Raw genomic sequence first — 26,262 nt, forward strand, 5'->3', positions numbered from 1 at the left:
TGTAGCAAAATGTAGATTTATTCTGGAGTTTTCCAACCAATACAATAATCGGTTCAGAAGGTAAAGCAAAAGTTTACATTTAGCAGATTTTTTTCTCATCGTCAATCACTTGGTGTTAAATAAAACATACACAATATGGCTAGGAACATGCTATTTCAAACTCAATTAGTTGGCTGCGGGAACACATACAGAGGGAGGTTGGCCTTAGGAACACGTTCCTTCTTTTGAGAGCGTTCCTTCTCATTCAGTTTCTTCGCTTCTTTATGTACCTGTAAAGAAAGCCCCACAAATTGTGAGAATTAAAAGGTCAAGATAAGGATTTAGCTTTCACATCAACTTCCCCAGTAGTTAAAGCCACATTCTTCTATTTGGCCAGTAGTCAATGAATATGCAGGGACAGATGTTACCTTCTATCCCAAGAACCAGTCTGTAAAAGACAGACCTCTTACTGATAGAATTCCCTGACATTCTCAATGCAATAAGACATTTGTCACATATTAGAGGGCATGAAAAGTTACAAATAAAATGGGTTATTACTCCACTGCATCAAAAATACTGAAACAGAAGCAAGGCGGCAGATGCATTATTACTAAAGGCTAGCATTTTTTGTCTACAACTACTATACAGCAGTATATCTTTCAATGGTTACAGACTATAAAAGGGCTTTTTTGGTTTTAGAAACCCATACTGTGGCTGCAATTTGTTTAAAGAAAAGAAACATGAAAACACGTACAAATGTGCTTTACTCACCCTCCCAGGTCCAACACTAGTCTCCGCTGCTGCTCCCAGTGTCCACTATTGTCTTTAGAGCTGACATCAAATTTACAATGAAGCAGCCAATAACCGAGTGGCTTGTGCCATTAACTCAGGCAGCACTACAGACAATAACAGACACCAGGAGCAACGGCGGAGACTCAGCGCTGGACCCAGGCATGGTAAGCGAAGCATTGTCTTTTTTTTTTTTTTTTTTTTTTTTTTTTTAAGCAAAATGTAGCCAGGAGGACAGAGATATTCTGAAACCAGAAAACTCCTTTTACTGAATCTGTAGTTTGATCCAGCAGTCGTACTCGCACGTGTTCTCTCTTGCTAACATTCATTCTGAAAGTTGCCACGAAGTGGAGGAAAGATGGAAGTGCTGAAATACAGATGGACTGTGTATGGTATATATGACAGCAGCATTAGAAGATCTGATAACCGTTTGCAAACATGGAAACACATAGTTCGCCATAGGCGCTGTATACAGGAAATTAAAGGAAATTGTTTTTCATATCGCTTTTTTTTTAGATGCACTGGAGCAAGAATAACAAAATTGGTTATAAAGATATAAATAGCCCTCACACTTAAAGGGAATCTGTCACCACATTTGACAGCTAAACTATTACTATGGGCATACAGGTTATAGACTGCTGAAAAAATCCTACCTGTATGCCTCATACCACATGCCTTGTTGAGAAATTATCCTTTAGGACTATGTAAATGATCTCTTCCAGGCTCTGGGGAGGACGCTGGCTGGAAGAGGATACAGGTGCCTCTCACAAAATTAGAATATCATCAAAAAGTTAATTATTTCAGTTCTTCAATACAAAAAGTGAAACTCATTATATAGAGTCATTACAAACAGAGTGATCTATTTCAAGTGTTTATTTCTGTTAATGTTGATGATTATGGCTTACAGCCAATGAAAACACAAGTCATTATCTTAGTAAATTAGAATAATTAACAAAACACCTGCAAAGGCTTACTAAGCGTTTAAAAAGGTCCCCTAGTCTGTTTCAGTAGGCTCCACAATCACGAGGAAAACTGCTGACTTGACAGATGTCCAGAAGGCAGTCATTGACACACTCCACCAGGTCCTAGAGTTCCAATTTTCATTTGGAAATCCAGGTCCCAGAGTCTGGAAGAAGACGGAGAGGCCACAATCCAAGCTGCTTGAGGTCTAGTGTGAAGTTTCCACAATCAGTGATGGTATAGGGAGCTATGTCATCTGCTGGTGTAGGTCCACTGTGTTTTATCAAGACCAAAGTCAGCGCAGCCGTCTACCAGGAAATTTTAGAACACTTCGTGCTTCCCTCTGCCAACAAGCTTTTTGGAGATGGAAATTTCATTCTCTATCAGGATTCGGCACCTGTCCACACTGCCAAAAGTACCAATACTGGTTTAAAAACAACAGTATCACTGTGCTTGATTGACCAGCAAACTCGCCTGACCTTAACCCCTTACTTACCGGGGACGTATTAGTACGCATATTTGCGTGCCCCAGGTTCAGTGAGGGCTGCTGCGCTGAGCCCTCACTGAACAGAGCACATGTCAGCTGATTCTTACAGCTGACAAGTGCCCGCAACAGCCGCGGGTGGAATCGCGATCCACCCGCGGCTGTTAACATGTTAAATGCCGCTGTCAATCTCCGACAGCAGCATTTAACGCGCGCTTCCGGGTAGCGCGTCACAAGCCCTGCCCACCGGCGACCCCGTCACGTGATCGCGGGTCGCCGATGGGCGTGCATGACAACCCAGGGTCTGCAGCAGACGCCTGTGGTTGTCATGATCTTGTCGCTATGAGCGCCACCTAGTGGTCGGCGCTCATAGCACAGGACCATTTCTGCTGCATGCAGGGGACCTGCTCGTCCCCTGTATGTAGCAGAGGCGATCGGATAGTTGCTGCTTCTAGTCTCCTATGGAGACTATAGAAGCATGCAAAAAGTAAAAAAAAAAAGTTTTAAAAATATAAAAAAATATAAAAGTTTAAATCACCCCCCTTTCGCCCCATTCAAAATAAAATATATATAAAAAAAAAAACCACATACACATATTTGGTATCGCCGCGTTCAGAATCGCCCGATCTATCAATATAAAAAAAGAATTAATCCGATCGGTAAACGGCGTAAAGAGAAAAAAATTCTAAACACCAGAATTACGTATTTTGGTCGCCGCAAAATTGCAATAAAATGCAATAACGGGCGATCAAAACATCAGATCTACCCCAAATGTTATCAATAAAAACGTTTGCCCGGTGCGCAAAAAATAAGCCATCAACCAGCCCCAGATCACGAAAAATGGAGACGCTACGGGTCTTAAAAAATGGCGCTATTTTTTTATTTTTTTTACCAAATTTTGGAATTTTTTTTCACCACTTAAATATAAAAGAACCTATACATGTTTGGTGTCTATGAACTCGTAATGACCTGTAGAATAAGAAGGGCAGGTCAGTTTTAGCATTCAGTGAACGTGGTAAAAAAAATAAATAAAAAACAACTGTGGTATTGCACTTTTTTTCCAATTTTACCGCACTTGGAATTTTTTCCCGTTTTACCGTACAGGATATGGTAAAACTAGTAATGGCGTTGAAAAGTACAACTCGTCCCGCAAAAAATAAGCCCTCACATGGCCATATTGACCAAAAAATAAAAACGTTATGGCTCTGGGAACAAGGGGAGCAAAAACGAAAATGCAAAAACGGAAAATGCTCCGGGGCTTAAGGGGTTAACCCCATAGAGAATCTATGGGGTGTTGTCAAGAGGAAGATGAGAGACACCAGACCCAACAATGCAGAAGAGCTGAAGGCTGCTATCAAAGCAACCTGGGCTTCCATAACACCTCAGCAGTGCCACAGGCTGATTGCCTCCATGCCACGCCGCATTGATGCAGTAATTGATGCAAAAGGAGCCCCGACCAAGGATTGAGTGCATTTACTGAACATACATATCAGTAGGCCAACATTTCGGATTTTAAAGACATTTTTCAAGCTGTTGTTATAAAGTATTCTAATTTACTGAGATAAATGACTTGCGTTTTCATTGGCTGTAAGCAATAATCATCAGCATTAACAGAAATAAACACTTGAAATAGATCACTCTGTTTGTAATGACTCTATATAATATATGAGTTTCACTTTTTGTATTGAACAACTGAAATAAATTAACTTTTTGATGATATTCTAATTTAGTGAGAAGCACCTGCAACTCTGCCTTATTTTACATGAAGGGGGAGTTACCAGTGTGATGTGTAATGGTTACCAGTATCCAAGGGGTAACATTTCTCCTTGTGGAGAGTGACCTGTAAAGCCTGACATGCCAAGGTGAGGAGACTTAAGCCTTGCAATGCTCCTGTGGGAAATATGCAAATTGTCTCTTCACAGAGGAAGAGGACTAAAACTCTAGTACCACCTATTGGAAGCAGCAATCCTAAAAGTCAATATCGACCCTCTAACAAGCCTTGTCACATGACTTAGGATAAAAGCCAAAATCTCAATTTGCAGACAGTATGTTTGGGGTACTGCCCCTCATCAGTGCAAAGTGGGAGATCTGGTTTGGCTAGGTGAGAGGCGTCTGACCGGGATCCAAGGGGTAAAGTTTCTCCTTGTGGAGAGTGCACTAGAGTTCTAGTCCTCGTCCTCTCTGAAGAGAATTTGCATGGTTACCAGTGTGATGTGTGATCGCCTCTCTGCTCTCCTGATCTTACTGCAGAGCTGTGTGTGATTATACCTCCGTCTACACATCTGCAGATTCCTCTCAGCTTCCAGCTCACACGCAGACAGTGCAATATGGTTACAATACAGCAGAGATCAGAGAGCTGCAAAAGATGTGTTTGCAAGAAGACAAAAGTTAATTTCTCCTGTTCGGTGTTAGTTACTGGTCTCACACTGGTAACTCCCCCTCATGCAAAATAAGCTCTGGGGACAGAGTTATCTTCCAGGCACTGTCCTCCCCATAGCCTGGAAGAGGTCATTTACATGAATTGATAAAAGAGGATTTATCCACAACAAGGCATCTGATATTAAGGATTCAGATAGGACTTTTTCAGCAGTCTATAACCTGTATGCCCATATTAATACTTTAGATAGGGAATCTGTAACCACATTTGACATTTAATATGGAAAAGTATCTGTATATTACAGCTGCCCATCAGAAATGTAAGGAAATGCAGACCTGCAAGCAGAAGGCTTTCTTAGCTATCCATCTTTTGGTTGCCCTTCTGTAGTATTCTGGTGGGAAGGTATACTCAATGCCAAGCTGAGTGCAGACGTGTTCAAATGAATCATAGCGCGTGCGACGCAGAAACTTCAATAACTTCTTCCTCCGATCTATTGACATTAACATTCGCCTCTTGTTTGCTTTATCCTAGTACAGAGTATAGAGCAGTAGAAGTTTAAAAAAACACTAGAAATAAGATACAAGGAAAAAAAAAAGCAGGAATCACTAGAGTGGCCATGGAAGTTTATGGAGAACTGATAAGTAAATACATGCTGCCCAAACTATGGGCAGAATGAATGAGAGTCTGGCTTTGTCATTTCAGCCAGGTATTATTTTTTTTTTACTATGAGACACTGCATACAGAAATTTAAAAGCTGTCTGGAAGCTATGCCGCTTGGGAGACCAGGTCCATAGAGGCTTTTTCCTTGCCCCACACCACTTTAGTGACATATCTCTCCCTATAGATACATGTAGGGAAAGACCTGTCACTCAAGGGGACGGGAGCGGAGAAGTTGCCTGGGATTGGCCTCTTAGACTAGTCACCGGATCGACAAAGTCCCCAGCAGACCTTTATAGTATGTCAGTGTTTCAGAGTAAAAAATAATTGGCTGACACATCAGAGCCAGACTCTGATTCATGCCGCCTATGGCTTTCTCTGAAAAATGGGCAGGATGAATGAGCTGCCAGGTTCCCTTCAATGTTTGCGGTCATAAAGTTCAATGAACGATATTTGGTATAAGCTGACATGCTCCCTCTAGTGGCGACTTCAAGCATTATGTTTTATAGTTATGTCTTTGAAAGCATTTTTGGAGCTTTGATGGCAAACGTCATCGTTCAAGGCGTTTTTTCTCGGTTGTGTGTATAGAGTGAAAAATGAAACGCACTACTTAAAAATGTTAATCTTTATGGTGTTTTTTTTGAAACCATAATAATGAGGTTTTCAAAATACTGCATACTTTGGATATGGTAATTTTACAGATGCTGATAAAGCCCTGAAGGAAACTGTGTGTGAAGGAGGCTTACTGGCGATTTAAGGGTAGACATTACGATGACTTGCCTTTGGATGAGTTTGAAGATGCTCCTTAAAGTTTTGGATTCTTGCCGTTAAAGCTGCAACTGTAAATATAAAAACGCATCAACAATTAACGACGAAATAAATTCCTTTTTGATGCATATTTTTTTTCCTAGAGATGTCCCAGTTTTGATTATAGACACTTTTATATTGTTTCCTTGTGAAAGTCTAGACTTCTGCTAAAGTGGAAATGTGGTGAAATCAGTTATTTTACACCATAAAGGAAAAAAAGGAAATTGCATGTCTCCAGTTATCCACGCCGAACATTACACAAGACGCTTGGCACATACACGATTGCCAACCTAGTAGATGATCTCTTTCCAATGGAGCTCCTACGTCTTACAACTCTTACGCAGACTTCACAGGAAAAGAAACGGTGACCCTGGATTTCAGAATTCAATGCCAATACAGTCGTTTTACCCACACTATGCAATGGCTCAAACACTTCTGATCTGTTAACAATAGCCATCAACGACAAAAGGCTTCACAAGCTTCATGTATGACCTCATTTACTGAGGGTAGGGATCTGATGAAAGCTGTATTGCTCCAGCAGCATAGGGCATTGAGCAGTCAGGATCTGCCACATTGGCTGCTCTGACTAGAAACCCTAGGGTGCTACTCATCAAAATGAAGAGCCATCCAAGTAATATATTGAACAGACCACTGAATCGCCAAAAGCTGCTGTTTGCGGCAGATCTTCACATTAGCAGATACACAACAATTTATGCACCACAACCATGTTTTACATCTGGCCACTAGAGTTGGTGCGATTCAATCCCCATGCCATCAGACACAACAGGGGCTTTACCATCCAACAGACACAGACCACTGTCGTAGCTGAAGAAACGATACACAGAAGTATAAATGCGCACCAACTCTGTTGACCAACAATATCAGTATCAGGAATTCTGTTGCCTTCTACAGTTTTGACCACTAGTGGAAGCTATTGTTCACTTTAACCCCTTAAGCCCCGGAGCATTTTCCGTTTTTGCATTTTCGTTTTTGCTCCCCTTGTTCCCAGAGCCATAGCGTTTTTATTTTTTGGTCAATATGGCCATGTGAGGGCTTATTTTTTGCGGGACGAGTTGTACTTTTCAACGCCATTACTAGTTTTACCATATCCTGTACGGGAAAACGGGAAAAAAATTCCAAGTGCGGTAAAATTGGAAAAAAAGTGCAATACCACAGTTGTTTATTTATTTTTTTTACCACGTTCACTGAATGCTAAAACTGACCTGCCCTTCTTATTCTACAGGTCATTACGAGTTCATAGACCCCAAACATGTATAGGTTCTTTTATATTTAAGTGGTGAAAAAAAATTCCAAAATTTGGTAAAAAAAAAAAAATAAAATAGCGCCATTTTCTAAGACCCGTAGCGTCTCCATTTTTCGTGATCTGGGGCTGGTTGATGGCTTATTTTTTGCGCGCCGGGCTGACATTTTTATTGATAACATTTGGAGTAGATCCGATGTTTTGATCGCCCGTTATTGCATTTTATTGCAATTTTGCGGCGACCAAAAAACGTAATTCTGGCGTTTAGAATTTTTTTCTCGTTACGCCGTTTACCGATCGGATTAATTCTTTTTTTATATTGATAGATCGGGCGATTCTGAACGCGGCGATACCAAATATGTGTATGTGGGGTTTATTTTTTATTATTTTATTTTGAATGGGGCGAAAGGGGGGTGATTTAAACTTTTATATTTTTTTTATATTTTTCAAAACTTTTTTTTTTTACTTTTTGCATGCTTCTATAGTCTCCATAGGAGACTAGAAGCAGCAACTATCCGATCGCCTCTGCTACATACAGGGGACGAGCAGATCCCCTGCATGCAGCAGAAATGGTCCTGTGCTATGAGCGCCGACCACTAGGTGGCGCTCATAGCGACAAGATCATGACAACCACAGGCGTCTGTTGCAGACCCTGGGTTGTCATGCACGCCCATTGGCGACCCGCGATCACGTGACGGGGTCGCCGATGGGCGGGGCTTATGACGCGCTACCCGGAAGCGCGCGTTAAATGCTGCTGTCAGAGATTGACAGCGGCATTTAACATGTTAACAGCCGCGGGTGGATCGCGATTCCACCCGCGGCTGTTGCGGGCACATGTCAGCTGTAAGAATCAGCTGACATGTGCTCCGTTCAGTGAGGGCTCAGCGCAGCAGCCCTCACTGAACGGGCAGTACGCAAATATGCGTACTAATACGTCCCCGGTATTTAAGGGGTTAATAATTGTGCTGCAGTTTCACTCCATACCACTGGAGGCTGCTGTTGTGTTCTATAATTGCCCTTTTCCAAGACAGCAGATTCTGTATCTATGGTATCCATCTTGTTTCCTGTTTGGGCCTACTTAAAGCCGCATGGATCTCTCACTCATTGCTTAAGTATTGTGTCTAGCTGTTAGCCTAGCTTCAGTCTCCAGCTCCTGAACATTCTTACTCAGACTGTTCTAATTCATCTAAGATTGATCCTACAACTCCTTGCTATCTCCAAGAACCTCTATTACTGCTTGCTGTTCCTGCTTGTGCTCCTTCAGCCACTGGTTTCCAGCAGTACTGCGCTAGTATTGTAACAATCAGACTGTTCACACTTACCATGGACTTCTGTAGACGTACTGTCATCAGGACTTCGTCTCACTTTATCCACAAGCTGCTGGATTTTTATTTTCAGTTTATCAGACTAGGAATGTAAATAGTAAGAAATTTCAATTCCTCAAAAACTATTATTCTCTCACTTAGTTATTTTTGCCCTAAAGACATTCTGATTAGACATTTGTGACGTTTACATACTTCACACTGATTAATAATGGTCCTTTCCTATTTTTATGGAAGATGTGCAATACAGTTACATAAAGTTAAAGTCTATGAGAATTTTGTTTATCAACCTAATGCATCCAAAATAAAAGTATAGCTATAGCCCCAATATAAACTTATGTGCGTCTAAGATAAAAGACTACAAACAATACTCTTCTCCACACATTAGTCCACACTATTATCATTATATTTGCATACAGAGATAATAAAGCCTCGGAACAAACAGTACTAGTGAGCAATTAATAAGAGAACTGCTCTAGAAACTGCCCATTGAGGGAACCTGGGGATTGTGATTTTGCAGGACTGATCAAATCAGGAGCTGATGGAGCGGAAGGGAGGTGAGCACTTAACTGCTGGATATAAATTAATGGGCTGGAGAAAGCCAACTGGTATCTCAGGAGTTAACCTCAGCCTGGACTGCGAATACTAGTATATTCGACAGGAGCTGGTGGCCGATCTCCTTGGAAATGTAAGATAAAAGCTCTCATTGCAAGAGAACGACAGCAGATAAACATCTTTTTCTATCTATACCAATTTCATAACATGAGAACACCCCTTAAACTCCTTCATGACATATTGCGTAAACTTATGTCATGTGTCGTATCAGTGCCTTTGATGCGGGACAAGTCCGCATCTTTCTTGGCAGATGATGGCTGAATTATTGAGCCATCATCGGCCTTTAACAGATATGTCAGTCTCTGACAGCGGCATTTATCACACACCGGGGCATAATTCCACGCACCCATCGGCGTGCCTGTGACGTGTTCATTGAGTGCCATAACAGTCAGGGGTCTGCTGAAAACCACCGTGCCTGTCATTACGAATCCCCTGTGATAGCCAGCGCTTAGCTCGTGTTCATACGAGACTGTGATTTTAGCTATACATAGCAGTGCTGATGATCACAGCTTCAAGTCCCCTAAGGGCACTATTAAATACAGCAAAAATAAAAAGGTTTAAAATATATGAAAAAAATTAAGAAAATATAAAAGTTCAAATCACACCCCCACTCCCATTAACCCCTTCACGCTGCGGCCCTTTTCAGTTTTTGCGCTTTCATTTTTTTTTACTTCTCTTCTTCCCAGAACCATAACTTTTTTATTTTTTGGTCCATATGGCCTTGTAAGGGCTTGTTTTTTGCAGGTAGAGTTGCACTTTTGAACGACTCCATTGGTTTTACCATATTGTGTACTGGAAAACAGGAAGCAAAATTCCAAGTGCGGTGAAATTGCAAAAAAAGTGCAGTTTCACTTTTTTTTTTTAACCACGTTCATTATATGGTAAAACTAACCTGACATTATAATTCCCCAGGTTATTAAGAGTAGAAAACATGTATAGGTTCTTTTTTACTTAAGTGGTGAAAAAAAAATCCAAAAGTTTGTTAAAAAATAAAAAAAAGTTGCCATATTTCAAGACCCGTAGTGTCTCCATTTTTCGGGGCTGGGTGAGGGCTTATTTTTTGCGGGCTGAGCTAACGTTTTTATTGATACCATTTTGGGGTAGATACAATGTTTTGATCACCCGTTATTGCAATGTTGCAGCAACCAAAAAAAAAACGTAATTCTGGCGTTTTGATTTTTTTTTTTTTGTTACGCCGTTTAATAACGATTGGATTAATTCTTTTTTTATATTGATAGATTGGGCGATTCTAATCACGGCAATACCAAATGTGTGTATATTTGATTTTTTTACATTTTTTTTCTAATTTTTTATTTTGAATGGGGCAAAAGGGGGGTGATTTAAAGTTTTATATTTTTCTAATTTTTTAAAAACTTTTTTTTTAAGTATTTAAATGCTTCAATAATCTCCATGGGAGACTAGAAGCTGCGATCATCAGATCAACTGTGTGTAGCAGAAATGCTCACTTTCTATGAGTGCCGACCGCTGGGTAGTGCTCATAGCATCCCGGCAATGACAACCGCAGGGGTCTCCTGCAGACCCCGGGTTGTCATGTCCTTCCGCCGTGGCCATGTTAAATGCCGCTGTCAGAGATTGATCAGCTCAGCTGTCATGTCGCCGGAAAGGTGCGGGCTCATCGCTGGAGCTCGCGCCAAAGCAGGAGGTACGGAGCATGTCATGAAAGGGTTAAAAAAATACACATATTTGGTATCGCTGAGTTTGAAAAAGTCAGATCAAAATATAAAAAATGAATCCGAATGGTAAATGGCGTAGCGAGATTAAAATAAAAAATTAAATAAAATCGAAACGCCAGAACTACAATTTTTTTTTTTTTTTTTTCGGGCAGCCACAACATTCCGATACAATGTTTTCATTGCCTCTTATTGCATTTTATCTACCCCAAAATGGTATCCGTAAAAAAACGTTGTCAGCTCAGGGCACAAAAAAAACAAGCCCTACCAAGGCCCTATATGCCAAAAATTGAAAACGTTCAGTATCTGAGTACTCGTATGAACCTGGAGAATCATATTGTCAGGTCAGTTTTACCATATAGTGAACATGGCAAATAAAACAAACAAACAAAAAATAAATTGTGGAATTGAACTCTTTTTGCAATTTCACCACACTTGGATTTTTTCCCTGCTTTCCAGTCCACTTTAAGGTAAAATGAATGGTGTCACTCAAAAGTACAAATCATCTCACAAAAAAAAACAAGTCCTCATATGGCTATGTGGATGGAAAAATAAAAAAGTTATGGCTCTTGGAAGAAGGGGGAGCAAAAAATGAAAACATGGAAATAGCCATATCATAAAGGGGTTAAGCCTGCCTTGACAGGTTTGAGAAGAGTCTGGAAAAGGGGGCATGGCTAGAAGGAGTTAAAGCTACCACATTTTTTGAACCATTTGTACCAGGTTTTTAGAGTCATCAGTCATTCCCACCAATTCTGAGTACAGTGCTTTGTTATCTCCAGAAGTCCCACAGACATGGAGAGGAGCAACGGTTTCATTCACACAGGGCTTTATAGAGCCACCTTCTTGAGACTGCTAGGGGTTCTAGTAGTGAGACCTCCAGTGGTCAACAGGTTATCACTAAAATTGAGCAAAAGGATTCAGAGGACCCTGGTTCATAGTCCATGTCAATATTCCATGGCAGACGGACCAGGGTACTATAAAGGTCAGGTCACAGACATTTACAAGGTGCCCTTGAATTCATGACGTTGCAGCTCAATGCACATCATGACTAGGGACTAGACCTCTAATAATGTCATGATGTCATGGGAGCCTTGTGAATGCCAGAAGCGTCCAGAGTGCTGGTCAAGGAGGCTCGCAGGACCCTGGTTTGGCTCTCAGTGTACCGACATGGACTCTGGATCAGGGTCCTGCAAAACTTTTTGCTAATCTTTAGCTATCACTTATCCATAACTTTAAAACTTGGGAGCAGAATTCTGATAAGGTAAACAAGCCATCAACATCATGTGAGAGTGTTCTGAAAGTTGCACACATTGATCTTGCTTCTAATTTTACACATTTGGCATAATTTGCTCTATTTTCGCCATCCCGTAAATTGATGAATTTAGCAGCAGTATACATAAGGCTCCTTTACTGAATTAACTTGTCTTTTATTGCATATTACACTAAAAGGCTATAGAAAAAAAAAAAAAAAAACATACTGACCTGACTTGCCATATCCAGAGACAATAATCGTTTTACAACATCACTAACCCTGGAGGGAAACACAGATAGCACTTTAAGAGTCAATGACACCTAAAATATAAAAGTTATACTTTTTGCTCAACCATCCCCATTTCAGCAGGAGGATGGAAATATGTGAATCTTCCACTAGTACAGATGAAAGACATTCAGGACTCAGTGCACTGGATTCAGGTGCTTGATTTTAAATCGAGGCAACAGCACTTAGTCCTAACACATTCTGCAGCACAGTTTTCTGGTCAATGGTTTCCAGTATCACACATTATAACTAATTCATGAAAGCTCCAAATACTGCAACCAACAATTACAGCCCATACACACAACCCTCTTTTTGAGGTTGGTGCAATAGGAAAAGCTTTACATTTTTGTTTTTTTTAAGATTCCATCTCGGTTTTAGCTAGTAAAGGTGGCATCAAAAACTGCACTGTATGAACGAGGCCTATGAGATACTTTACCCTTCTGTGCTTTTTATTGCAAGATACTCCTTCTTAAACATTGTTGACGGCAAGTCATCCAGTTGGCTCGGCCCTCCTGAAACAAAAGATAGAACCCATGAAAACATAAATGTTACAGGTTTACTTGCTACATAAAAGCACACACTCTACACAGCCCTCTTTTCTGAGACCGAAAATCTCCTCACTTTATCGGACATTCAGATAAGGGAACAGCCACAGAAATTCCTGCAATAAATCTGCATATTTCAGATGAACCATGCGCAACAGAGCTGTGACTGTGCCATCCACAGAGGATAAATGCTGTAATATACAGCAGCAGTTACAGCTTATCACAGCTACTGACCCCCTTAGATACCATGGTCAACAGGAACCATGGCATCTATATGGTTAGGCAGCGGATATGGGCTCACTGTCATTTATCGTCTCTCAGCTACATGACTGGAGCATCGATGGGTTACTGTGCCATCTGGGAGATTAACAAAGGCCCTCTGGACTGCCATGACTGCATCCCTATTAGTAACTAACAAAGTTGCACTCTATCTTTTTTTTTTTTTACACTAAAGCATGTAAACTTGAAATATGAATTGCATTACTGCTCTAGAAAATAGGAAAAAACAAAGACTGTTAGCACATAATTTGGCCAATTCGTGCATGCCCAGCAGCCTACGACAAGGCGATCTTCTTATGCTGGAAACTTATCTTAATGTGATTCCTCTCCTGGGCTGATGCCTACATATACATATAAATGTAGGCATCAGCCCAGGAGAGGGCTGGTCACTACAGCCAGATTTCTGTCCCATTTAATTGCAACAGCTTTTTATTGATATTGGTCACATGGGGCCGACATGTGCAGAAATTGGCATAAATGCCCTGCTGAGACTGAAGAAATCAGCACGTGAGTATTTAAATAGGTTTTCCACTTTCAGGAAAGTGAACCCCGAAGCTCAGTGATTGGCTGCAGTGGTGGTGTGATCTTTCATCATGTCCTTACGGCTACAGGTAAAATAACGAGACCCAAGCAGCAGAGGAGAGCAGGCACTAGACCAGGGGAGGGCGAGTACCTACTCTGTTTGCAGTTTTAGGTAGAGAATTTGGGATCCAATTTTCTAAAAGTGGAAATCTTATTTAATTTAAAACTTTTCTTTCTGCAGGTGAAATTGACGTGCTGATATTGAAAAATTAACAAAATAGGTCAATTTCTGGCCTAAAAATAAAAGCAGTGTGGATGGGATGAGATTGAAAAAAAAATCATCAACACCGTGCTAGGACTGTATGCAGTTGTGGATTTTCTGCTCCTCAAATGTTATGGGCGAGCATACATTCACATGAAAGTGCAGTTACACTTTAATAAAAGTTAATCTATCAGGTCCATACACCCCAAAACATCAGTACTGACACATACTAGTCTGCAAAAGACAAGTCCTCATACAGAAAGAGTAACGTTATGGGGCATGAAATGTGATGATAAACACTCAAAGAAAAGATGGATTGGCTGGACCACCGCTTCAATGTTCAGCAAATTGTTTGATCATAGCCATTACATTACTCCATAACGGAGGCACGTGACCTGATGTATGAAAGCCAGAATAACTGCAATGACCAGCCTTATTAGTCATCCATGTTATCTCTCTGCAGATCGGTCAGTAAAACACATGCTGTGCTTCATGGGGTTGCCCTAAACACTGACCAGGTAGCCCTAGACTGTCACAGTAGCCCGATGCTGGGAGCTGCTACTTATGCACAGGGACCATACTGTACCTTCGGATTTCACTGTGGCATAGGTCCTGGGTACATGAAGTAGACTTGCCCCTGAAAGAAAAGAGACACAGTGTAAAGCCACACATTAGTATCTGATGACAGGAGGGACCGCACTATGTGAACGGGTCGTGCAGCACCGTGCAGGCACATGCAGCTAATCTGAGGACCACCGAGCCCCTCCACATACCTGCAGCGAGCGACCCCGTCCCTCCGTAGCATGTCTGACACCGTGCTGCTAGCCTTCCGGCTGACACCAGGCAGGACCCCGACCTGGTGCCCCGGCTTACGGCTGTCCGAAAGGCAAACATCCCGAATCGGCGGTCACTGACAGCACTCACAAGGGCGCAGCCATATTGGCAGGCTGAAGCAATCGAGCGCGGATCCTGGAGCGGTAGTGACGTCACGCTCATTCATCATTACTTGTGTGACTACTATTATGTATCATATCATTGCCACAATTCACATGTTTGGTCGCGGAGTGAGTGTGCTGCCCGTTTTTTTTCATTGACCAGTTCACTTGATTGGGCATGTTGTGTCTACAAATCATACCAGAATAGGACATCTCCTTTTTCTTTAGGTTGAATTCACACTGGGTAGTTCAGACAGAGCACAAATGTAGCACAGGTGGTATCTATGTACAGTCTGTTCATGGACCCATTCACTGATGTGTGTGTCTAGGGTGCTTTCACATTGCGCTTTTCAGCAGACGAGGCCATAGTCTATAATGGTGCCAAGGGAGCGAACGTGTGGGTGCATCATAGTAGACTGCTTCTGAGTGTCCTCCTCCAGTAGGCGTATACTCCTGAAAATGATGCTTGACAGTGCACATTTGCTCTGTCGGCACCATCAACCCCTAAACCATTAGCCAGTTTGCCAACGGACAAGCAGGAAGAGCCGAGGCTAAGCACCAGAATTGGTGCATCAATAGGTGCGCCATTTCTGGGGCGGCTGAGTGCTGGTGTTAGTCTGGAAGGGGCCAATATCCATGGCCTCTTCCCAGCCTATTAATATCAGTCCACAGGTGTCTGCTTAGCCTTTGCTGGTTATTAAAAATAGGGGGGACCCCACATCATTTTTTTTTGGGGGGGGGGGTGGTCCCCTTTTCTAATAACCAGTAAAGGCTAAGTAGACAGCTGTAAGCTGGTTTTAATAACCTGGGAAGCTCCATGGGTATTGTCCCCTTCCCCAACTATTAAGACCAGCTGTCTGATTTCCGACAGCTGATTAATAAAAATAAGGGGGACCCCCACACCATTTTTTTCTTTTATTTACTTATTTATTAGCTAAATACAACTACAGAAAACTGCACACGCAAAGCATTGATTATATATCTCACTGACATATTTCTATCTATCTATCTGTATATAAGATTGTTTTATTAGAAAACTAGCTTGAAATGACATAGAGACTTACGGTATGTAAAAGCTGATGTTAAAAATGCATTGCATACGAATGCTAGGTGAAGAAAAAAACACACACTCTCCAACTTTTCTGGCTGAGAATCTCAGCTACTTTATATACGCAGATGTGAGCGTACCCTAACTGACACGTGCAGGTTCCTCTTAGCTTCCATCTCACAGGCAGACAGGGTTGCAATACTCATATTGTTGCAATACAGCAGAGTTGTGAGAGCTGCAGCAAACATGTTTGTAAGGAGGAAAAGTTCAGTTCTCCTGTTCTATGTTAGTTGCACGTCACACACTGGTAACGTCCCATTTTATTAATAGTAAGCTCTGGAGGCAGATTCCTATGTAAATCAGTTTCCTCCCTGTGAGGAATAGTGGAGATATAATTCCATGTCAATCATTTGTATCCTATTTGGCATAGGATTATAAGCACCCCCTTCAGTGTGCAGTTGTAACAGAACAGCTAGCAGCAGCAGGGGGGTCAAGAGTCAAAAGACTGAGTGACGGGGATATCACAACTTGAGCCAGCTCAGAACAAAGGCTTGCTTGCCATGTGGATAGCATGTTGTCTGAATCAGCTATGATTTCATAAGGAGAATATGGACTTATCGTACGTTCTAGCCGTATATCGTATACATGTCAAAGATCCCCAAACCGGACCGCCACCGTCCAGTCTCCCGATCCGTTCTGGCCCCACGGGGTGGGGAGATACGTAGAATATCTGGTAGGAAACAGATAGTACAGGTGTGTTTAGTCTCCACGCGTAGCAGAGGCCCGGCTGGATCCGATGACACCAGAACCGCCTCCCTAGGACCGTCAATGAAGGAGTTATGGCCCATCTGAAGTTTTGGAGATATTATCTGCCAGGGCATGGAGAGGGGACTCAGGTTCAGCCCAGAGGGCAGGAGGGGATTTACCCAAGGGAGATATAAACTAGAGTAAGGCCATGTGGCTCTCTCTCTCTTATGTATGCGGCCACTTCGAACAGGAAGCTCACATCGAGTAACGTGCTGCGAAGACCGAGGAACCCGCTGGAAGCTCAGGACCACATGAGGCCCAGCGCACACATGGTCAGACGTCTCTGGTAATTGACATGATTCATCTGCTTATACCTTTTGCCTTACCACTATTGTATCTGTATCTCTAACCATTATATATGTATAACCCTTGTTTATATAGTGTATTGTCTAGTGCGCCCTTAAAGCGATTAAATGTATAAGTTAACCTTGGAATGGTCTTTTATCTCGATTCACCAATCTCCATTTTTTGGGTAAATTTCCCATGCTTCCGGGGCTGGTTTCTGGCCCGATATAATTCCCGTGAACGGACCGGAGCTTATATAGAATAGGAACTGGTGGCCGCTATACTGGGCTGATAAGGTTCAATTTCACTAGGGCTAGTGAAAGGGGCCTCTCAGCATGTCAGGGGTGTGAGCGAGTGTGGGGCGACGTCAGTGACTGAGTGGTCCACCTCTTCTCACTTCTGTACCTTCCTGAGCCCGTGAGGACAGGGGGTGTCTGTGTAAAATTGTACTAATCTGACCTTACCTGTCCCCGTACTATTTTGTTTTATTCTTATGGGCATAAGAGCTTACAGGCAGGTAGTTGCTAATTAATATCTGTCTGTTGTGCCCAGTACCAAGCGCTGCCATCTCAGAGTGGTCACAGATTGCTTCTGCTGGCGATTCTGCAGCTTATGATGCAGTTGTAAGGTGCACAGCGTGGTAGTCATGGGCAAGGGGCTGCTGTGTTCCCACAGCCTACAAATAAACGTTGTCCTGATTCTCCTGTGCTATAGAATGGTCTATTGGAAGGGAGCATGATTTACTGTAAAATGTGGTGTAGCCTTAAATAGTGCCAAAGTTATAGGTGTAAAGTAAGCCACCTATATATGACATAAATGTCATGATTCAACCATGCTGTAACAGCTCAGCTGCTCTATAGGATAGGGCCCTGCTGAGCTGTCAGTGTTGTAAGTGGCAGCCCAATCGCTCAATTTGAGGCAGTGGTGTGCTGAGCTGTTGGTATTGTGATTGACAGCCCAGCTGTCCAATCTGGCAGAGCCTGCATGGTCTTCCAGATGTCACCGGTTCTGGATGATTAACTGGCTATTTAGCTAGCTAGTTATTTTGAGACCTTGCCAGTTGTAGCTTTTAACTCAGTGGTGTGTTTGCTTTGTGCTCTGCATTGTGATCTTTGTTGCCGGACCTTGGATTTGTCTTTTTGACTACTTGTTTGGATTACCCCTTTGCCTTTGACGCATTCTGACCTTAGTTACCAGACTCCGAACTTTGACTCTGATTATCTGTTTGGATTATCCCTTTGTCTATGATGTACCCTCCTGGCATTTCACCTTGAACTCCTTGGCTTCCCCACCTCACGGCTTGCCCTTGAGAAGTGACTCAGCGTCTCAGTAAATTTACTAAAGTTGCACCAAACCTATTAAGGGGCATGAAATACTTTGATAAATTTGGCACGTGATTATACTGTCGTGTCTAAGTATACACTAGCTAATAGTGAAAACTATTAGTGATCTAGAATGAATCTAAATTATGTCCTTTGTCTCTATACAGGAAGTTGCATTGGGTATGTAGGACAGCACTTCAAGCATTATAAAATACCAGTACCATGTTATGTATGTACAGTATATGTATCATTACATGCACATAGTAAAAGAAGCAAAACATGAATCTTTAAAATTTAATTTTTATTAGTAAATAATTAAATAACATATAAAATATAAAAACATAGGTGCCTCAAGAGAGGAACCCGAAAATTAGATCCAGTTCAGAAACATATATGTCTACCATATACTGTGGCATAAATAGTGAATATTCGTTATAATACAAGTAGATGGTCATATAAGGTCTAATATGTAATCATAGGATCAGTGTGCAAAAAATATAGCCTATATACCCACGCTATGGTTATAACAGATATGGCCCTGGTACCCTTGCCTGAATAGTAGAAAGTGAAAGTTTGGATTCCGTGTGCCTCCACCCTGACGCACTTTTCGTACTGCTTCCTCAAGGATTTATTCATCACTTCTTTTGCCCTGTGCATGTAATGATACATATATAACAGGGTACTGGTATATTACTATTAGCAATCTGCCTACCACTAACAATAGAATGAAGTTCTTCTGCTGGTACCCCAGAAATTAGAGCCACTTTCAGGGCACACATAGTGCAGTGTGATCTGGAGAGCCTGAATTGCCGTCACGTCATGTGACTCAGAAGAGAGTATATTAACACACTGACACTACATACACATATACACATGGAGGAAAAAGAATTACAGGAGTGCTTCTTTAAATGAGTAGACTGTCTTTGTATTGCATGGACATACCAGATATAATAGAACGTAACACTCTGGAGTTGCGTAATTGATGTAAAGCAAGGAGATCCTGTCAAAGCTGATTTTCATTCTTATCACATTTTTGTGCAATTTCCAAGATTTTTAGAACTGACTCTATCCACAGATTATGTAGACTCTGTTTAAAGATCTTCAATATCTATAGAAGCTAAACAATAGACTTCGTGACAACCTATGTCCCATAATGTAATAAAAAAAATCATGTGTTCTATAGATATGATGGAATGTTTCCAATACTACATGCAATAACCAGTCCACAGGTCCAGGTTCTGTGACTGACCCAATGCCAGCGACATTGGGGTGACCAGGAGGAGTATGTATGGTTTTATGAAGAAGCACTTGGCTCATAATAAGTTAGGTGCATCATGTGTTGTGCATGTGTGGCGGCTGTGGGCGAGTTGCACACCCGCGCCCCACCACACTACAGGAAAATGGAGATCCTGGCTGGGTGCGTTTGCTATTACCTTAGTGATATGCCTCTATAGACCCATACCTCCCAAGTTTTGAAGAACAGAAAGGGGGAGAGATCAAATTTTGGCCATGCCCCTGGCCACACCCCAATCTACGCCCATTTACCATTTCTTTCTCCCCTGACAAGAGGAGATGTTAAAAGGGTAATGAGGGACAGTCAGCAGATGCTCGAGACTGCAGGGCATAGACCCATATCCATGACTGTCCGTTATATCCAAGACAGTTGGGACTAGAGATGAGTGGATGGATTCATGGGTCTCTGGTCCTGCGTCCAGGTCAGTGGTACCTGGCGGCTGGATGATAGGCCACGAATCTCTAACCTTCCGGCATCCCCAGCGCGGGTTTTGATTAGCCTGGGTTTGAGTGACGCCATCTGTGCATCCTGCTCATCTCTAGTTTGGACCTGTGGATTATTTTTTGTTCCTTCATTCCCAGTCGGAGCCACCAAAAGTTTCTCATCGTTATGTAGCTTCACTATATGACATCTGGCTTTTTTGTGACTGTAAGGCCGTGTTCACACATTGCAGAAATACTGTGTTTTTGTTTTCTGCAGATGTCCGCACCAAACTACACAATAACTATATTCTTCCCCTTATTTGATGCATTTCTGGTGCAGATGTGAAGCAGCGTTTTTAATGTGTTTTTATACTACAGAAAAGCTTTGATTCTGCTCATAAAAAAGTAATTGCAGTTTTTTACATGCATTTTTTTTTAGAATCCACATAGAAGACAGGAGAGACAAAAAAGCACCAAAACCGCATAGTTTTCATGAAATCACATCTACTTTGCTTTGACAGTTAGACAAAGCAGAATTTTTGTGCAAAAAAAGCAACAGGAAATACGCAGCATTTACACTACATGTGAACACGGTCTAAACTTGAAAGCATAGTGGATGTGATTTCATGAAATCTCCGCTCTCTGTGGTCTGAAGACGCTGCTGAACTCTGCGATTTTGGCGAATTTTTTCCCTATAGGCTTCTTCTGAAAAAAAAGCAAGAAAAAAACCCCGCCATTGCATTTTTTAAGCGCAGAATCAAAGCTTTCTGTACTATTAAAAAAGCATTAAAAACTCTGCTTCATATCTGCCCCAAAATCGCATCAAATAAGCAGGAAAACGCATAAAAGAAAAGCAGAAAACACGCAATAATCAGAGAAGATTGTTATTGCGTTGTGTAGTGAGGATACCTGCAGAAAAAAAGCAGCAGAAAGAACGCAGCATTTAAGCTATGTGTACACACGGCCTCAGCATTTCTGTTTTATTACATTTTTTCATGGGTGTAATAGAGAAAAAATATCAATCACGTCATTTTTTTTTACGTCATTTACCGATTCCCATAAGTAATCTGATTGCTGTGTTGTGCAGGTCGTTGTTTACAGGTACACCAAATATGCCCGTGTTATATGCGGATTTGTGATGTTTATTATTTTTTAAAAAACACATTAAAAATGACAATATTTTTTCATTATCAAGTGGTTTTCATTATTATTTCTTAGTAATTTTATGGGATGAAAAAAATCTCATTCTGCCTCTAAAACACAAATACATACAGTGGGCATATATTAATATATACAAATACCAAGCTTATATCAAATAATTAGTATAGAGAGGCACTTACTAACATACTAATACCAATAGAAATAGGATGCCATCAAAATCTCCTTAAAAGGAGGAGATTTAAAGGAGATTTAAATATTAAATTAAATGAAAAAAAACATGAAAGCAATGCAGAACAACCATAGACCATAGGAGATTTAAATATTCAATTTAATTAAAAAAAATGAAAGCAATGCAGAACAACCATAGACTACTAAGAACACTCATTAAAAATTGTGATAAAAAAGATGTATAGATATGCAATATCCCAAATATATCCCAAGGTTCTATCCCTGGACTACCACAGAGGAAAATCGCCTAAATGGTAAGAAAGTTGTACTTACATCAAGTGATGTTACAGGCAGGATATGTGTAGAGTGGTCGGCTAAGCCGTCACTTGGCAAGGGACGGGGAAAGGAAGTGGACTTGATGGTGATGGTGCACGCAGAGGCCGAGGCATTGGGCAAGATGAAACTGTGCCTGCTAAGGGAGCACAACAAGCACCCACATCATGTCGACCTAGCTTCCTTTCCCACTTTCTAGGGGGCCGTGAAATACCACTCTTGAAGCCAGACCAGTGTGAAAAGGTTGTTGGTTAGATAGTAGATAATGCTTTTAGTCAGTTTGCAACCACCACCACCCTATCTTCCACATGGTCCAGTCTCAGTAGCCTGGACCACATATTCCTCACCCTGATCCTCCTTCCTCCCACAATACCAAGTGCCCGGAGACAAGTGATCTTACACTTGGACACTCCGAAGAGCTGTTCACATTTCCATTTATAGATTCTGGCTTCTCGCTTGGTCCGCTTCAACCGGGGCAAGAGGAGATCGAATGTAGCAATGCCCAAATATTTGAGCAGCCATGGTCACACGAATGAGATGGTGGGAAAGTGCAATTTACTGTCACAAGAGGTGGATGATGATGAGAAAATTGCCAGAAAGTTAGGAGGAAGACCAGGGAGGGTGCATACGTGGAAGACTAGGTGGTGGACGATGAAGTCACTGACCCAACCTGGCAAGGTGACATTCATAGCGAGGACAGCAGTGCAGAGGGGGAGGGAGGCGAACCACCACAACAGGCAGGAAAAAGCAGTGGGTGGCCACAGACACAAGGCTGACAACTGTTCTCCAAAACTGTAATACGAGGAAAGGTGCCAGTCCACCTGTTAGGTCTTCCAGAGTCTGGCTCTATTTAAAGACTGTCCAGTTAACCCAAATAGGCCATTTTCAACATCTGCCATGCCAGCATCAGGAGGGGCAGCAAAACTACCAGCCTGACCACCACCAGCATGCTTAGGCACATGACAGCAAAGCACCCGACTAGTTGGGCCAAACGTCAGGGTCCAGAAACAGTGTCTGCTGGTGACACCACTGCCTGTTCTGCTGTTGTGCGTGCACGCAAATCCCCTGTCCATGGTGCAGGCGAAGATGCCCCCCACCCTGCACCAGTCATTGCACACTTGCTACCACCACCATCTGCAACCACATCCACGTCCATGTACCAGCGTAGCGCTCAGTTGTCTCTACCCCAGTCCTTTGAACGCAAGCGCAAATAAGCAGCCAACCGCCTACAGGCCAGAATACTAAACTGACACATTTCTGTACTGCTTGCACTGGAAATGTTGCCTTTTAGGCTCGTGGAGACAGAAGCTTTCTAGAACCTCATGGTGGCGGCAGTCCCTTGGTACTTGGTCCCCAGCCACCACTATTTCTCCCGGAGTGCCGTCTCTGCCTTACACAAGCACATGTCCCAGAACATTACCTGTGCCCTCACCAACGCAGTTACTGGGAAGGTCCACCTAACCACGGTCATGTGGACAAGTGTTTGTGGCCAATGACGGTACATCTCACTGAGAGCACACTGGGTTAATATTGTGGAAGCCGGGACCCAGTCGGACCCTGGGACGGAACACGTCCTCCCGACGCCGAGGATTGTGGGTCCTGGGTCAATCTGGGTTGCCCCCACATTCTTCAGCTCCTGAACGTCCTCCTCTTCAGCCTCCATCTCCAAAATGACCACATCAGTCGGAAGCTGGAAGCACTGCCTTGGCCAGGTGGCAACAGGCTGTGCTGAAGTTAGGTGACAAACTGCACACTGCTGCAGAGTTGTCGAAAGCTGTAACAGAGCAGGCCGATCTGGGGCTCTCACCGCTGAACCTACAGCCAGGCATGGTCGTGTGTGACAATGAACGGAACCTGGTGGTGGCTCTGAGGCTTGGCAACCTCACACATGTACCATGCCTTGCCCATGTGCTCAACCTAGTGGTTCAGCGGTTTCTCAAAACCTACCCAGATCTGCCTGAGCTGCTTGTAAAAGTACGCCATGTGTGTGCCTGTTTCAGAAAGTCAGCTACAGCTTCCACCGCCCTCACCATGCTTCAGCAGGATTTGCAGCTTCTAGCTCACCGATTGGTGTGCGATGTCACCACGCATTGGAACTCAACGTTGCATATGTTGGGAAGGATTTGTGAGCAGCAGAGGGCAGTTGTTGAGTACCAGCTTTAACACGCCCATCAGTATTCAGGTCTGCATCTGCGCATAAGAGCTGATGAGTGGGCATGAATGTCTGACATCTCTGCCGTCCTCCAAAACTTTGAGGACTCCACCAAGGTGGTGAACGGCGATGACGCCATAATTAGCGTCACCATCCCTCTTCTCTGTCTACTGAAACACTCGCTGCTCACAATTAAAGAGGAGGCATTGCAGGTGGAGCACAATGAGATGCAGCAAGGAACTATACAGGGTGATGCTACACAGTGTTACGGATCCGGGTGGTGGAACCTCTGTGCCGCGGTGCAAGGAGGGACCCAGAGGGGCGTAACTAAGTATCAACTCAGACCGACCCTGGTCGTACAGCGGCTAATGACTCCGTGACCAGGGAGGGCCCGATCTGAGGGACCAGGTGCTACTCTGGGGACGACCTTGTAAGAGAGCAGGTGGCTCCCACGGGTCAACAGACTGGGGCTGACCGGTATAGCGGACGGACACAACAAGCAGGCAGAAGTCTCTGGGTTAGTTGACAGGTGGTCACGGCACGTGACGGCAGAGCAGGCTGAAGTCTCTAGGTTAGCAGGCGGGTGGTCACGGCACATGATGGCAGATCAGGCTGAAGTCTCTAAGTTAGCAGACAGGTAGTCACAGCAAGTGACAGCAGGAGCCTCCAGGTAGGCAATCAGGTGGTCACGGCAAGTGACGGCCAAGCAGGCTGAAGTCTCTAGGTTAGCAGGCGGGTGGTCACGGCAAGTGACAGCAGGAGCCTCCAGGTAGGCTATCAGGTGGTCACGGCAAGTGACGGCAGAGCCTCCAAGTAGGCTAGCAGGTAACAGGCAGGTAACAGGCGAGTGCTCCCAGGTGAGCGGGCTAGCAGGCACGGCAGGTAGCAGGCTGGTAACTGGCAGGTGCTTCCTGGTAAGCTGGCGGACTTGCCCATAGACAGACTGGCGGATAGAACGGAAGACAGACTGTCGGGCTGGAGAGTAGTCAGACTGGCGGACTGGAACAGAAGTCAGGCTGGCAACTGGACCTGAGGGCTGAAGCAGAGGTAAGTATGCTGTGCATCAACTATTGCTCGGGCACCTCCAATTTGGAGGAGGTATCTTATAAATGGGAGGTCCTCCGGCTATTGGCCGGGGACTCCTTAGGACGGTGCGCTGCCCCTCTAAGAGAGAGGGAGCGCGCGCGCGCCCTAAGCACAGTGCCCGGGAAGCTGCTCGCGCTAGCCGCAGCAGGAAGAGGAGCGCAGGAGGACGCCACGCGGGGAGCGGGGAGGTGAGAGGGACGGCGTCTCTGCCTGGCAGGGGGCAGAGATGCCGATGCTACACACAGCCCAGCATCATCTCATCTCAACGTGGATTGGGTGATAATGAGGAGGATGAGGAGGAGGAACAGGAGCTGATTTTCTGTGCTACAGACAGTACTACCCACACAACATTCATACCATCTGCTCAGCGTGGATGGCCTGAGAAGAGGGAGAACGAGGAGGAGGACCAGGAAGAGGAGGAGAGCATGGACAGTCGTCCTCTTGGTCAGGACAGGGAAGTCTTGGCTGTTGGTAGTCTAGCATACATGGCTGACTTTATGTTCCGCTGTCTTTCACATGACCCTCATGTTGTATGCATTTTGGCCAACAGTAATTACTGGTTGGTCACACTTCTAGACCCGAGCCACAAGGAGAACTTTCTATCTCTCCTTCCCATGGCGGAGAGGTCTAATAAAATGTTGCAGTACCAGAAGGCCCTTGTTGAAGAATTATTTAAAAAATTCCCAGCTGACAACACTGGCGGCAGAGATCACAGTTCCTTGGACAACCAAAGAGTATAGACGAGGGAGACACAAACCAGATGCAGCAGAGGCAGGGGAACACTGTCAAAGCTCTGGGACAGTTTTCTCAGACCCTCCCAGTGCCCAGGCCCTGATGTGCGGGGTACTCTGACAAGGAGGGAAACGTTTCGGAAGATGGTGAGGGAGTACCTTGCAGACCGTACCCACATCCTCCGTGATTACTCTGTGCCTTATAATTATTGGTTATCCAAGCTGGACATGTGGCATGAACTATCTCTCTACGCCTGGGAAGTCCTGGCTTGCCCTGCCACTAGAGTTTTGTCAGAGTGTTTTTTTATTGCCGCTGGGGGCTTATAACTGATAGACGCATCCGCTGACAGGCTGACTCTATCAAAATGAACAATGGATGGATTGGGCCAGACTTCTCAACACCACCGGACGATAGCAGCGGAACATAAAGT

General features: G+C 43.5%; 1 protein-coding gene across 1 annotated transcript; it reads right to left on the reverse strand.

The window, feature by feature from the left end:
* On the reverse strand, positions 1-15,079 carry MRPS15 (mitochondrial ribosomal protein S15). Its single transcript, XM_073670604.1, has 8 exons — positions 14,861-15,079; positions 14,674-14,724; positions 12,916-12,991; positions 12,425-12,473; positions 8,637-8,721; positions 6,027-6,085; positions 4,925-5,116; positions 1-269 (listed from the first exon to the last, which is right to left on the reverse strand). The coding sequence occupies exons 1-8, from the start codon at positions 14,979-14,981 to the stop codon at positions 162-164; spliced, it is 741 nt and encodes a 246-aa protein (XP_073526705.1). The 5' UTR covers positions 14,982-15,079; the 3' UTR covers positions 1-161.
* Positions 15,080-26,262: the final 11,183 nt, after the last annotated feature.

Source organism: Phyllobates terribilis, unplaced genomic scaffold, assembly GCF_046119375.1.
Source record: "Phyllobates terribilis strain yellow unplaced genomic scaffold, ASM4611937v1 Scaffold_2__4_contigs__length_985480577, whole genome shotgun sequence".
Lineage (NCBI taxonomy): Eukaryota > Metazoa > Chordata > Amphibia > Anura > Dendrobatidae > Phyllobates > Phyllobates terribilis.